Genomic DNA, 15,129 nt, shown 5'->3' with positions numbered 1-15,129 from the left:
CACCCTGAGTCTCTTTGGGGAGATGGGGCAGGATATAAGAATAAAGTTAACATGATATCATTAAGGTATACAACAACAATTTTTAAAGTGAGGGCTTATTTCTTAAATTGGTTGCAACAAAAATTGGGAGAAGTATAAAAGTAAGTAAGCTCAGTTTCATTAGCCCAAGTGTGGGAGACATATCCAATTGACAAAGGAACCCATACATTGTAACAGAATATCAACATAAACAGTCATGCAGGCAGACAAGTGAAGCACTGTGTGAGACGTCCCCAAATATGAGAAACGAGTGAATTGCTTCTTGAGGTCCCACTCTGCCCCTTCTCCTAAATTCCAAAACCACATGGAGCCTCTCCTCTAGGGTCTAGCCCCGCGTTGCATAAGCACCACACATTTCCCCATATTTGCATTATCACTATAAACAGAAATCAGGTTTTACCTGCCTATCAAAGGAATCAAACCCAGCAGAGCCAAAGACCCATTCACCCACCTTCTTGCCCCTTTGTCTTGTCTGCAACATCCATCAGGGCATGTGAAGACCCATTGTTGTTAAATCCCAGGACATATCAAGACATCTGGGAATCCCCTTATCCAAAACCTGGGAACTATGTCTGCAGGGAGAATCCTCTCAAGCATCCATTATTCTCTGACCTTGCCCTCATTCCATTCTCAGATCCTCCCAGAGAAGTGGACCCACCAGGGGACCAAGTATCTGCACCAAGAAGGAGGACCCACCCATAGATATTTTGGAGGTGAAGGAATTATTCCTTTCTTTTTCCTTTGGATTTGCTGCAGGCAGGCATGTAGCTGGGGGGGGGGGGGCTTGAGGGGCTTCAGCCCCCCCCCCCAAATTCTCAGGGTGGCCCACGAGAAGACCTTACATTTATTATTTAAACTGTTATGTTTATTCATATCATGATCTGATCACCATGCTCAATATATCCCATATGCATGGGGGTATTGGGATAACGATACAAAAGGTTTGCTAGGGTAGATCCTCTCTCACGTAGACCTGCCCCCCCCCCCCCCGAATCCAAAATCCTAGCCCCCCCCCCCCCCGAATCAAAATCCTGGCTACGGGCCTGGCTGCAGGAGCAATGAAATTATTTTATTAACTTATGTTGGTTCTTCACTCTTCCTGTTCAGTCAGAACAGTTGCACTTCCCTTATAGGCTTGAGGCTATTGGTCACTAACATTTTCCACTGAAAAAGCAAATGGCCTGGCAGAATAATAATGTGGGGGTGGTGGAGGGAGTGCTTGATTTTCATTTGACTCTTGGGGTGATTATATTAGTGCATACGTGAGTCATTTCTTGCCATGGATGCAATTATACCTTTAGTGATAAAAATGCTTCTTTGTTCAATGTATAATCTCCTTTTCCATTAGTTCAAACATGGATGAACGAGTACTCCCAAATGTCAAATATGTTTCATCATGCTACATTGACCAGACACAGGTACCAACAGAGCAGCCCTTTTGTGTGTATTCAACTTACATGTATTGGTCCTTATCCACTCCATAACCAAGGCCAAGCATTATGGGTTTATTATATAAATGTTGTTATATTAATAGGGTATAATCTTTGATAAAAACAGGCTTTCCTTAAGACATGTTGAGACCGGTTCCCTAAGTTCACCTAGTTGCTAATTATAACTCAGAATTGATTTAGGTTTATTACAGCTGCTCCGCTCACTGGCAATAAATACACTGTCTAGCCTCCAGGCTGGGAAACGAGAATATCAAGTTTAAACTTCTTGCAAATTAGAGCAATCTGTTTTAGAAGTGATTCAGAGAACATGTTAACGGAAACCTAAAAACTGTTGTTGATTCAGAGAAGAAAGGTAAGCTGTTCCTGACTTCACTTACTTTGAAATTGTCTTTCTGATAGATTATGATGCATGCAACAGGAATATTACTAGAAGTAAAAAAAAAGATAGAAACTGGCATTTTGGCATACATTTAAAAATAATTTATATTTAGCAGAAAACTAAAGAAATCACTGAACGTGTCACTTTATTTGATGACATGTAGAGGCTAATTGTGTGCATAATTTTGGGGGGAAACCACTGAATCAATGGAACCTACTGTCAAGTAAATATACATCAAAATTATAGTCTTTCAGTCCTGTCCCAGACAAAGTTAAGCAGTCCTGATGGCCCTTCCAGACAGACCCTATATCCCAAGATCCGATCTCATGTTTTCTGTTTATCCCAGATTATCAGGTGGTGCGGACTCGTATAATCACGTTTAAAGCAGAAAACCTGGGATCAGATCCTGGGATATACAGCCTGTCTGGAAGGGCCTTAAGATAACAGAAACACATAGGAATGGAAGGAATTGCTTTATGTCAATATAGTCCTATAGTCTCCATAAAGCTGAGAAATGCAGTTCAAAAAAGTGACTTTTCCAAGTTCTGTGTTGTCATGCAGCAGCTCCCTTAAATTTCAGACAAGTTTCTTTTCTAATTGTATTTTGGGATGCCAGGATTGAATCTAGCATCTTTTTCCTGGAAAATGTTTTAGACTTTATCACCAAACTGCTTTACATCACCATAGGTCATAAGGAAAACTGTTGTATTCAAGAGTTGTTTTTCTCCCGCTTTATAAATATTTTCCCCATACAGTATTTTTTTAAAAATCAGATCATATGATAGCTGCCATCTGTGAGATTTGCTTACTCTTGCATAGGTGTAGTACCCTGTGAGATCATCTGTATCACTTCTTCTTTAAACTGTAGGTCTCAACCCCAAATGGGGTCCCCTTAGCTCAGTGTTGGGCCTCATGAACAATTTGGCAACTGTAAAAGGTTTCTGAATGCTACCCATTTACACAGTTCTTAGCAACAATGCACAAGAGTTTACAACAGACTCTGAAGAAAATGCTTTGGCTGCACTTAATAAAAAGGGAAATTGGCCTTGAAAATGCTGGTCTATTATCAGAAAATGGTTGCTTTTTTATACCTACTTTATATAATTTCTTGGGTGGAAAGAGGTCACAAGTGGAGAAGTTTTAAGAAGCTCTGATCTGTATTACTTGTCACCACCCACTGATTTCAATCCCTATAATAACCAGTGTGGTGGAATTGAAGAAGCTGAGAATCCAGTGCACACCAAGCCAAGCACGTCAAAGAGTGGGGAGAGGATAATTTTTTAAAGGAAAGTTTGTTTATTATAAGTAAGCAATCTACGTTGGCCAAAGGTCTCACAATATAAATGACATCTCCCTTCAGGCATTACAAAGTTGTGAAACAGGTCAAGTCCTATTTAGCTCAGATGTTATAAAAGAAACACGATCCCCAGCACACCTTAAGTAAACATTTCCCTAGGCTACTCATAAGTACGAATGGATTTCTGCTCTGGATGTTCACAGGGCTAGGAGCTTCAGCGCTTTTTCCCAGTCTACTACTAAGAGGTGAGCCCTGCATGTGCTCTCTGTTTACTCTCTAAACTTTAGGTTTTTATAATTTCAGAAATGTCAAGATGTTTTTGTTTTCACCAAAATGGCCATCTGCCGGGCAGTGGTCTCCCATGACCTCTGATGCTCCTCTGTGATGCTGATCCCAATCAAATGTAACTAAAACCCCAAGACATCATTAATCATTTATTTACCTGGAGGTGAAATAATATTCCCAAACTCTGCTGTTCAGATAATGGGAAGAACCTATTATCAGACCGGAAAAGCAAATTTCCTGTATTAGTGAAATATATTACAATGATGTGTAAGTTTTCAAAATGTCCTGGAAGAGGTTGTTTTTCATTTTATCATATACACACATCTTTAAAGTATACAACATTTTACTATTTTTTGTATGAAACAATGTTTTTCCAAAACCATAAAATAGCAAAAGTGTCCCTATCTTAGCCACCTGTATGGAAAAGGTTAGCTTTTGGAGCATTTCAGATAAAGAATACTCAGCCAGTATTGTTATCAAATAAGCCGCCTTCTTGCAAACTAAAAAAATAGAGCTAGTTTTCACCATCCCTTAGTAATCACAGCCTATTATCTATAAACCTCTATTCTGATGTTAGTAAGTAAGCTTTTTTCTTGCTCAAGTTTGTCAACATGGACAGTCCAGTAGAATACTAGTGCTTACTTTTAATCATTTTACCCTTCCTGATTTGAGCTTGCTTAGCAGTATGCAACCAAGCAAGCTGAATTTTGGTGTATCAGTGCCCTCTGGTGGCTTCGAAAGCAATTTAAAGCCTTCGACAACACAATTTAATATAGGATTACTCTCCTCCTCCATCTGCTGCTCTTCAGGTGTGTGGTTAGACTGGTGGTATGTGCTGAGTTGTAGTTAACACAACTAGAAGGTATCAGGTGTGGATCTGCTCCCACTACAAAGATGCTTTGAACTCCATTTCCATTTTTACCACAAATGTTCCACAAGATGCAGTTTTCCAAGGTATGTATCTTCATTACTTTAAATTAGGCGTGACAAATCAACCACCTTACCGAAATAGATTAATCCACAAAATCCTTTTAATATTTAAAGCACCTTAATGGAATAGATCATATACACCTATACTTGAGAAACATGTTTGCAGGGAAGATGAGAAAGAAATGTGATCATCTATCTTTGGGAGTATTGGTTTTCTTACGTCTGGTATGGTACCTGGAAGTAAACAAAAAACAAACAAACAGAATTTCATTAAACATTTGTGGATTTAGTCAAGTGCTCAATTTAAAACATTTTTCGAAATTGGGAATCTTGAGGTTGCTGTCTGTCTTTGCATTACAGTCTGTGCCCGTTCAGAAAATTTCGCCTTGCTTTCTGTCCCTGTGATAATTGGATTTTGGAAAAATGTGTGAACCCATCTCATATAAGCACATCTATAAACATATGAAGCTTCCTTATATTAAATCAGTCTGTTGATAACCTAACATGGATTATTTGATTTGCACTGTTCTCCAGAATTTCAGACAGAGTCACTTTGTGACAAGGTAACGGCGCTCCATGCAGTCATGCCGGCCACATGACCTTGGAGGTGTCTTCGGACAACGCCGGCTCTTCGGCTTAGAAATGGAGATGAGCATCAACCCTCAGAGTCGGTCACGACTGGACTTAACGTCAGGGGAAAACCTTTAAAACCTTCTTTGATACTTGGGATTCAGTCCCAGGAATTCTGAATGTAAAGCATGTGTCCTATGAAAGGGCTATGATCTTTCTCACCCCACAAAAACTAGAATCTTTAGTCCATTTTGCCTTCCAATATAGAAAGTTCACCTCTCCCAGACCCACAAAACACACAAAGTTTGGCAGATTCTATCTGAGAAACCATATTTGGCAGTTACGTAGAACTTGGAAAAATTAAAGTCACTCTACAATTACCCACCAGTTCAGAGCATAAAAGGTTATCCCCAAGGCAACTAAGCATGTATTCATCAACAAAATATAAGCAATCCTATTAAATAACTTTTACGGTCCAAATCTTTCATCATAAAAGTATTTTCTGCAGATAATCAGCATCTATGGGGGGTTGGGAGGGAATGGGTGAGATAACAAGAGAAATAGATACACAACAGAGAAGAGCCTAATGGCAAGGCTCAAACAAGACGAGAAGAGAGTGAGAGACCATCATGAGCTTTGATATTGTTGCCAACATAATAAGATCATGTAAAGGCCATCTTTCTCTCCTGCTATGATATTATGAAACCATTTTAACAGCTGCCTTTGATCTAAAGTTTTCTCTTATTTGAAAGATTATAAATCCCTGCCAAATATACAGTAAGATTTCATTGGTTTATTTTCCAATAAAGGCAGCATTCTTGAAATAGCCTTAAATAGTACTTACTGTCCCACAGGGTACCAGCGATGTTTTGTTGTGTAGAACATTTTACTAAGCTGTTCAATAGTGGGGCCTTTCTTGTTTTTGAGCTCTTCTTCTTCCAGTCTAGATTTCAGCACCTGATCGTGTGTTTCCTCTTTGTAATCCAAGGGATCTCCCCGGGGAATAGGCTGACAAAGAGTAATGCCCCAAATAATCAAATGAAGACAAAGAAAAACTTAGCATATTGCATTTCTTTGAAGAGAAGTCATAAGTTCACGGGGCACTTATCACAAATCCGGAATCTGAGACTGCAATGCATTTCACTACAGATTAAGGCCAGAATCCTATTGGAACGACACGTTAGTATAGAAATAAGTGCACACATGATTTGCTGATGCAGCCAATTATTTTGCAAATGTGAACACAATCTCTCCCTTTCTTTATTTGGTAGGTGGAAAGCAACAGGTGACAAATTCTGTTTGTTATTGAGTGCACATTTGGAGAAAACGTAATGTATTTGTTACTGCAAGTGCTTGGAAATGGGATACTAGATATTAGAATGCATACTGGAAATGGAAATAACAAAAAATACCACACAATACAAGAAGTGTAGGTTATACCCTAGCCTCTAGCTCACTGAAATTCTCATATTATAAGAAAATATTCCATAACTCACCAAATACCTTCTCTAATGTAATACATAAGGAATGAGCAACATTATTGAGTCAAACATATATGTGGTTTTGAGTTAATTTTAAATAACATTCACACTGAGGGATAACTCCCAATAACTTATATTGGAGAATGTCCCAAACACTAGCTATTTGTTTACAGGTGTTTACATTAGCTATTGCCATTGATGAATGAGCACTGTTTTATTTTGAGTTTTATGCTGTTGTTACATGCTTATGTGTTTTATTCAAATGTATTTTATATTGTGTTTTATTTCATGTCCTGCTTTTAGGCACCTTGTGCCTTGTGTAAATCCCCCCGCCAAAGTCCTTTTGGGGAGATGGTGGCGGGATACAAGGATAAAATTATTATAATTATTATAGCTATGCTTCTTCAATTACACAAAGAGGATACCATTCTTCAGGCTAAGAACTAATCAGATGGCTGCTAGGCTCAGTTTTCATGTGCTGTGGAAACAGAGCCCGATGGGAATCGCATGACATTAAGGCCATCACATGACATTAAAGCACTTGTGGTGGGGCACCATGCAGCTCTGTTTCAGTAGCACATGGAAACAGAGTTGGGTGTTACCTGACTCCTAGCATCAGTAAGTGTGAGAAAATGGGGGAAAGGCACAGGAAGCACGTAGGATGGCTGGCCATCCCGGAATATGGGGAAAGATGGGAGGAAAAGGTTAAGACGATTCCTTTGGTTTCCCCTGCTCTATCTAATGAAGTCCTTACTTACCTGTGTGTGCTCATAGGGAATGTCCACTGTTGGATGGTAGCAAACAATTGTCTTCCCATCTGATGTCAAGGCCAGTTCCACTTTGCTAAAACATAAAACACCAATCAATATATTCTGCCGTATTGAAGGGCTGTCATTGGAAAATACATTTTCTTTTAATTTATTCTCATATGAAATCATATGAAGAAATATGAAAACATGAAGTACAGATATTATGGCAACCAGTAAAACCTTTCTTCATGGTATTTCTTTTGACTTTTTAACCATAAGATTTAACGTCGTTACAATAAACTACATGAACTCTATCTATCCTGGTGGCTGCACCTTACCTCTGAAACTTCTGGTCCAAGGAAGCCAGAATGTCCTCCACTGTTGTTCTTCCAGCGGCAGGCTAAAACCTTTTTATCCAGACAGGCTTTTAAAGATGATGGTTTATAATAGTAATAATAATAACAACAAAAACAATCTTTATTTATACCACGTCTCCTCTCCCCAAAGGGACTCAGGGCAACTTGCAACACAATTTAAGATCAAGTCAGGGGGTGCTGTGGTTTTTTACTTATGTCTTAATGGATTTTAATTTAACTTAATTTAACTTAATGGATTTTTAATATTGTTTATATTTAATTCTGTTTTAGTGTTTGTAAATTTGTATATTTTAAATTGTATGCTAATCTTTTATGTTAAGTCACTTTGAGTCTCCTTCAGGAGTGATAAAGCGAGATATAAATAAATAAAGACTGCTCATTTTTCTGTTATCCTTTGAATGTGTAATCTGTCTTTATACATTTCATAAACATTCCTCCACACTCAATAAATACAATTTATTAGACATGGGCTCAAAATTTGTCTCATCCCTTTGATTTGTGTTTCCGTTTTGTCCATTCGGATGGCACAGAATGGGAAGGTCCCCCCGGAACAAAAATAAACTCGTTACAAAAGGCAGGTGGGACTGGGTACCGGCTCCAAGCCTGCTTTTCAGATTGACGTAGGTCCGAAGTGCCAGGGCCTGGCAGGGCTTGTAACCAAGCACCAAGTAAGGAGAGCCCCTTACTCAGCGCTCGGTGGCAGGCACTCCGGCACTTCGAGCCTCCAGTGCAGGCTTTGGACCTATGCGCTTGGGCCTCATAGGGCCTGCAGCCGAGCCCTAAGGAGCAGTCCTTATTGGGCGCTTGGCTCGCAGGACCTGTGAGGCCCGGGTGCATAGGCCCAAAGCCTGCACCCGTAGACCCAAAGCACCAGGGTGCCTGCAGCCGAGCGCTGAGTAAGGAGCGCTCCTTAAATGGCTGCAGGCCCTCCAAGGTCTGGGCGCTTTGGGCCTATGAGTGAAGCCCCCTCCCAACAATGGAAAACGGATATTTCAGCACCAAAGATGAAGAACAACCGGGAGGCTAAATCGAAACGGATCGGGGGCCCCACCAAAAGCCGGGACCTGAAACGGATCAAGGTTTGCCCCAAATGCACATCTCTACTATTTATCCCTGCACCATTGCAACTCAAATGTATTCTAATAATATATTATTTACCAGAAAGTTGTTATTCTTTTAAACATTGTTCCAATAAAATTTCTGATTTTGAAAACTGCACTTCCTGAAATATTACATAATTAGACAATAACTGTAATGTAAGATGGTATAGATCGTCAGGACCGCTATATAATTAAGCATACATATCCTCCCCTCCCTCCCAGTCCAGCTTAATACATACCAGTTATAGTCATCAGGAAGAGCTGAATATGTAGATTTTAGACAAGCACAATTAACTGCACCTGAGAACAGAAGAACCCCCACTCCAAGTGAGAATGATATAATATGCAGTAAAAGGTAGTTTTCACAGGATGTGGGGGTGGAAAAGGCTGAATCTCATTATTTCAATTGATTAGTTATAAATCATATACATTACCCCTCCTGTCCCCAGAAAGGACAGAAAAGAGAGAGATATAAAGCTCCATAGGAATATTGGGCAAGGCTCTACCTTCTCAAGCCAAGCAAGTTAACTTTCTGGACTAATCTATGAGGAAAGTAAACACTTGCTGCAGGGGTGACCAACATGTACTTCCTCGATTTTTTGTTCCCAAATGCCCTTAAGAGGCTTTAAAAAACAGTGATTTTCAGGTCACTTCATGTTACAAATTAGACCTCAAAGGCAGTAGAGGAAAGACTAATGACATCCCCTAACTTCTCACAGTTGCCTGTTCCTGTCATAATGCATGAGGAGATGATCCCAATGTCAGTACAGTAGAGTCTCACTTATCCAACATAAACGGGCCGGCAGAATGTTGGATAAGCGAATATGTTGGATAATAAGGAGGCATTAAGGAAAAGCCTATTAAATATCAAATTAGGTTATGATTTTACAAATGAAGCACCAAAACATGTTAGACAACAAATTTGGCAGAAAAAGTAGTTCAATATGCAGTAATGCTATGTAGTAATTACTGTATTTATGAATTTTTCACCAAAATATCACGATATATTGAAAACATTGACTACAAAAATGCATTGGATAAGCGAGTGTTGGATAAGTGAGACTCTACTGTATATTGTGAAATGCTGGGCTGCAAAGGGCTTGGATCTCCTGCCATATTATACATAGGTTTGCAGGGCTTACCAGGTACCAGACCATGCCTGGTGAGAGCTGTCAAACGCATCCAAATGGTACTGGATAAAACAATCCTTCTTGATGCTATAGCCATGCTGGCTGACAAAGACAGCAGTCACTTCAAAATTGTATTTGGAGGAAATCAGTACAATTCACTTTATTCTGTTTGGGAGACAATACATTCATAAAAAAGGCATTAAGTCTACAGCTTTACAAGATAACCTATACTTAACAGTTATTCCAGGATGTATCACACATTTAACTAAGAAAAGTCTTGAGAGCCTTAGTCATTTCATAATTCATTATCCTAATCCTGTTTAAGAAAGTTCCTTCCACCCTCAATTAGTAAGGCCATGGCTAATCAGGACAGTGTTAAATTAAGTGGATGTAAAAGATGTATGAACCACATCGAGTGAAAAACATGTGGTCCAGGAGATGTTCTTAAATCCAGTTCCCAATCACTCCAGATACCATGTCCACAGAGCAGGGATGATTGAAAACATAGTCCAACACCTGGGGAACCACAGTTTCTTTAACCTTAATATTTAAGCTGTTCTCCCTTCCTGCATTCCTGCCACACTGATTCAGAGTTTAAGATTAAAACAAAGATGGCGGAATCCTAAACTAAAATATTAGTTAACGCAATACTAGTACACAAGGCAAAAGGCTTTACATTCCTCCCTCTATAAATAAAAGTTAACCCTCATCCATTTATAGTGGCACATTTTAGTTCTTCAATAACGTTTTATTGCAAAATCCAGACAAAACTAGTCTTGCAGGATTGGAACTTTACAACAGTGTCATCAAAACAGCTGTAAACAATATGCCTAAATTTCAACCTGCACCATATGGGCTCTTGATACCATATGGAGTTATTGGCTTGCCTACAGTAATTCCAAAGAAATGTTCTACCTATATGGACATGTTTTGTGGTTTAATGTTTGGGTGCTATTAAACTTTTAAGAAAAAGAAAAGAAAGGAACACTGATTCTGGACCCAATGCTCCAATGGACCACATTTTTAAAAACCCATAGAATGAAAGTCTCAGAAGGGCCCAAAAAATACTTGCGATCAAGGCACTCAATTGCTAGTCATCCTAACTGCCATTGCCTTTTAGAGAGATAAGATGGTGGCACAGATCCACCATGTGTAGGCCCAAAAGCAGATGACAGGGCCTCCCCTCCACCTGAACTGCTACTGCCCTGACCTTGGAGGGAAAGAAGAGGCAATATTTGCTAGATTTATTATATCAACCAACACTGACTATATACAGTAATGCAGTTTCAAACTGCAGAGGCTTGACTTTTGGACAATTGATTCTGGAGAGCAGGCGTTCGAATCCCCACTCAGCCATGGAAACCAAGAGAATAACACTATTTTTCATATCACATAGTGCAGGTTCATTCTAGTGTAAACTCCTATTAACTACAGAGGCCAGACGTGGTATTGTGGCTTGCCCCCCAGGCAAGAAGCAGCCAGGCTCTGAATCTGTAAGGCCATTAAATGCTAATCACAATGACCAATTGTAATGTTCACACTTGCCTCCAACAAACAAGAGTTCTTTCTCCCACCCTGGACATTCCAATATACAGTGTTCCCTCACTACTTCGCGGTTCACTTTTCACGGATTCGCTGTTTCGCGGTTTTTCAATACTCTAATTAGAAATCATAAAAATTACAATTTACAGCCTAAGGAAGGGAGGAAGGAGAAGCCAAAGGGAGAGAAAAGGAGCCCAAGCAGCAACGGGAGAAGGAGGCGATTTATCAATACACAATTGGTTTAGAAAGACTTAAAATAGTGTATAACTACTCAAATAATGTATAAGTATTTAAATATAGTGTTCCTACTTCGCAGATTTTCACTTATTGCGGATGGTCCTGGAACCCCAGCGATAAGTGAAGGAACAGTGTATCTCACAACCTCTGAGGATGCCTGCCATAGATGTGGGTGAAACTTCTGGAGATAATGCTTCTGGAACATGGCCACACAGCCCAGAAAACTCACAGCAACCCAGTTTTTTCTTCTTTTAATTTTAATTATTTTTATTTACATACATTAACTACTTACAGTGAAACAGAACACAAAGCAATGAACATTTTACAAACACATAACCCTTGCCACCAAGGCCTGAACAACAAGTATAATTTCCTTTACCATAAAATTTATAAGTCAACCATTAAACAAATGTCACATCCAAAATTCCTGACCAACAAGGTTGTATTGTTTTCCTTTTTCACTCTCTAGAACATATTTAATAAAAACTGACCAGTATAAATCAAAATCAGATTTTCCCCCTGAACACCCTCATTTCCATTGATCGTTGCAATGAACTGGAAGACAGCAACCAATCTCACACTGGAAGCATGGTATGGGGAGGTATGGAACGTAGCCTTAAATGATAAATTATCAACAGCAACCCGGTTTGAGCCATGGCAGTCAAAATTGTGACAATGCTATAGGACAGTGATGGCCAACCTATGACACGCGTGTCAGCACTGACACGCCTAGCAATTTTTGCTGACATACTGCCGCATGCAGATTGATTGGATGACTATGTATTTTGTGGCCAAATTCGGTGTGATTTGGTCCAGTGGTTTTGTTGTTTACTCCATGGTAATTATGCACATTACATTTATATATATATTATATCATTCCATTATTATTCTATTATTATTGTAGTATATTATCATATTGTTACCATTATATTATTATTATTATTATTATTATTATTATATTCATTATTCATGACTACATTGAAATAAGAATAAAGAGAAATCAGCATGGAAACTGCAAGAGGTAACATAGATTGTTGTACATGGAAATAATGGTAGTAAATAGTTTTTGATTTACTAAATACAGTTATATATTACAATTATACATTTTTGTTATTTAAACTATACATATTGCGAAATTATGAGTTTTTTTCCTCAAAGTGACACACCACCCAAGTCATGCTAGGTTTTTTTGGTGAATTTTGACATACCAAGTGCAAAAGGTTGCCCATCATTGCAATAGGATCTTGGAAGTTTTACAAGATTTTTGGCCTTCTCTGCCAAGAAGTGCCAGTGCCTCACCAAACTACAGCTCCCAGGATTCCCTAGCATTGAGCCAAGGCAGCTAAAGCGATGTCAACCCGCATTCATTCCACAGTATAGCTACATCCCAGGACGAGAAATTGGTTGGCTTCGTTCCCTTTGCACCATTCTGCACGCTTTATTCACAAGGAGTGGAGGAGCCATCCCTTTGACGGAAAACAAAGGATTCTCCAGTGTTTCCTGCACGGTCCTTTCTCTCCTCAGTTCGAGATAGTCTTTCAGCCTCAACTAGGGACGGGCAGAACCCAGAAAAAGGTAAAAAGGTGGAAACAGAAGGTACACACTCACCGCACGGAGCCAATACAGCGACGGAACCTGCTTTTCTGTCCGTCCGAAACGGCTTCCCCCGCCCACTTCCGGTAATGAGCCACGCTCTGTGTAAAGGATACTGGGGAACGTAATCTCGGTTACTATGCTCCCGTCTGTGGCAATTGGCAACGGATACCGATGGGAAGAGGGCGGTGGCCAAGGTAGCCTCCCTTAAACCGTTCTTGTTGTTGTAGGGAAACACTGTGAAGGTGCATCATTCTAGGCCAGGTATGGGCCAACTTGGGCCGTCCTTCCAAGTGTTTTGGACTTCGACTCTCACCATTCCTAACAGCTTCAGGCCCCTTCCTTTTTCCCCTCAGCCGCTTAAGCGGCTGAGGGGAAAAAGGAAGGGGCCTGAGGCTGTTAGGAATGGTGAGAGTCGAAGTCCAAAACACCTGGAAGGACGGCCCAAGTTGGCCCATATCTGGTCTACAAGATCTCAGACATGGACAGGTTTTATATGAGGAGACGATGTCTTTGAGATAACCTGTACCTGAGTCATATAGGGCTTTGTAGGTCATGACTAGCACTTTGAATAGCACCATGTGAATTGAAATAGCACTTTAAACTGAAACAAATGGTGGAGATGTTGCAACAAGGGAGTTGTGTCTTCGCTGTCCAGTCACCAATCTAGCTGCCAGTCTTTCAAAGGCATTCCCACGTAAAGCAGATTAGAACACTCCGAACAGAAGCCCACTCCAAAACCGTATCACCGAAAATCTGTCTTAAACTGAGAAAATTTCATTTAAAGCGAACAAGAGGCTTGTTTTAAAATGGGTTGCAAGTAGCTTGCTGCCGGTTTCAGTGACAAACCAGCGAAGCTCAATTCACTGTAATCATTTGTTGGGGACGCCTGGCTTGGCAGCAGTACGTGTGAAAAAGATCTTGGAGTCCTCGTGGACAACAAGTTGAACGTGAGCCAACAATGCGATGCGGTGGCGGCAAAAAAAAAGCCAATGGAATTTTGGCCTGCATAAATGGGAGTCTAGTGTCTAGGGAAGTCATGCTACTCCTCTATTCTGCTTTGGTCAGACCACACCTGGAATACTGCATCCAATTCTGGACACTGTGATTTAAGGGAGATGTTGACAAGCTGGAATGTGTCCAGAGGAGGGCGACTAAAATGATCAAGGGTCTGGAGAACAAGCCCTACAGGGAGTGGCTTAAAGAGCTGGGCATGTTTAGCCTGCAGAAGAGAAGGCTGAGAAGAGACATGATGGTCCTGTATACATATGTGAGGGGAAGTCATAGAGAGGAGGGAGCACGCTTGTTTTCTGTTGCCCTGCAGACTAGGACGTGGAGCCAAGGTTTCAAACTACAGGAAAGGAGATTCCACCTGAACATTAGGAAGAACTTCCTCACTGTGAGAGCTGTTCAGCAGTGGAACTCTCTGCCCCAGACTGTGGTGGAGGCTCCTTTGCAGGCTTTTAAGCAGAGGCTGGATGGCCATTTGTCAGGGATGCTTTGAATGCAGTTTTCCTGCTTCTTGGCAGGAGGTTGGACTGGATGGCCCGTGAGGTCTCTTCCAACTCTATGATTCTATTATTTAGCTTGTTTCAAAAGAGGTCCTCTGCTGCTGAAATTTGAGAGGACAGTGCCACTGGAATTTGTGTGGCCCATGATGGGACCGTGGAGGAGGGATTTGCACCCAGACCCATTCAGGTTGTCCAGTTCTGCTGTGTGTAATTAGGCATAGTTGGCAACTGAACATGAGCTAAAAATATCCTTATAATGGGAACCCATCAATAATTTCAACATTAATCTAATATATAGTCATTTCACGTGCAAAATACTTGCTGGCATAAGCACATGATAAAATATGCTACATTGATGAATGTTAGATGTCATGGCTGCAGGTCCATGTAGGTGGAGGTGGGAGATGGTAATCCTTACAAAACAAACCCAAAACCTGATGAAGCTGTTTTCCTATGAA

The 15,129-nt window shown here is 40.3% G+C and overlaps 1 protein-coding gene across 3 annotated transcripts; it reads right to left on the bottom strand.

The window, feature by feature from the left end:
• Window positions 1–4,460: 4,460 nt before the first annotated feature.
• mrpl42 (mitochondrial ribosomal protein L42) lies at window positions 4,461–13,317 on the bottom strand. 3 transcript variants are annotated; one of them, XM_003221038.4, is made up of 6 exons: window positions 13,176–13,317; window positions 9,801–9,953; window positions 8,898–8,958; window positions 7,191–7,275; window positions 5,796–5,959; window positions 4,461–4,615 (listed from the first exon to the last, which is right to left on the bottom strand). In XM_003221038.4, exons 2-6 carry the CDS (start codon window positions 9,883–9,885, stop codon window positions 4,570–4,572), a joined length of 441 nt encoding a protein of 146 aa, XP_003221086.1. In that variant the 5' UTR covers window positions 9,886–9,953; window positions 13,176–13,317; the 3' UTR covers window positions 4,461–4,569. The 3 variants fall into 3 exon arrangements, with proteins under 3 accessions (XP_003221086.1, XP_062837023.1, XP_062837024.1); XM_062980953.1 differs by lacking the exon at window positions 13,176–13,317 and adding an exon at window positions 12,867–13,152; XM_062980954.1 differs by lacking the exon at window positions 13,176–13,317 and adding an exon at window positions 12,776–12,795.
• Window positions 13,318–15,129: the final 1,812 nt, after the last annotated feature.

Source organism: Anolis carolinensis, chromosome 5 (genome assembly GCF_035594765.1).
Source record: "Anolis carolinensis isolate JA03-04 chromosome 5, rAnoCar3.1.pri, whole genome shotgun sequence".
NCBI classification, from domain to species: domain Eukaryota; kingdom Metazoa; phylum Chordata; class Lepidosauria; order Squamata; family Dactyloidae; genus Anolis; species Anolis carolinensis.
The sequence above is the reverse complement of the archived record's forward strand: the minus strand, read 5'-3'. Positions and strand labels throughout refer to the sequence as shown.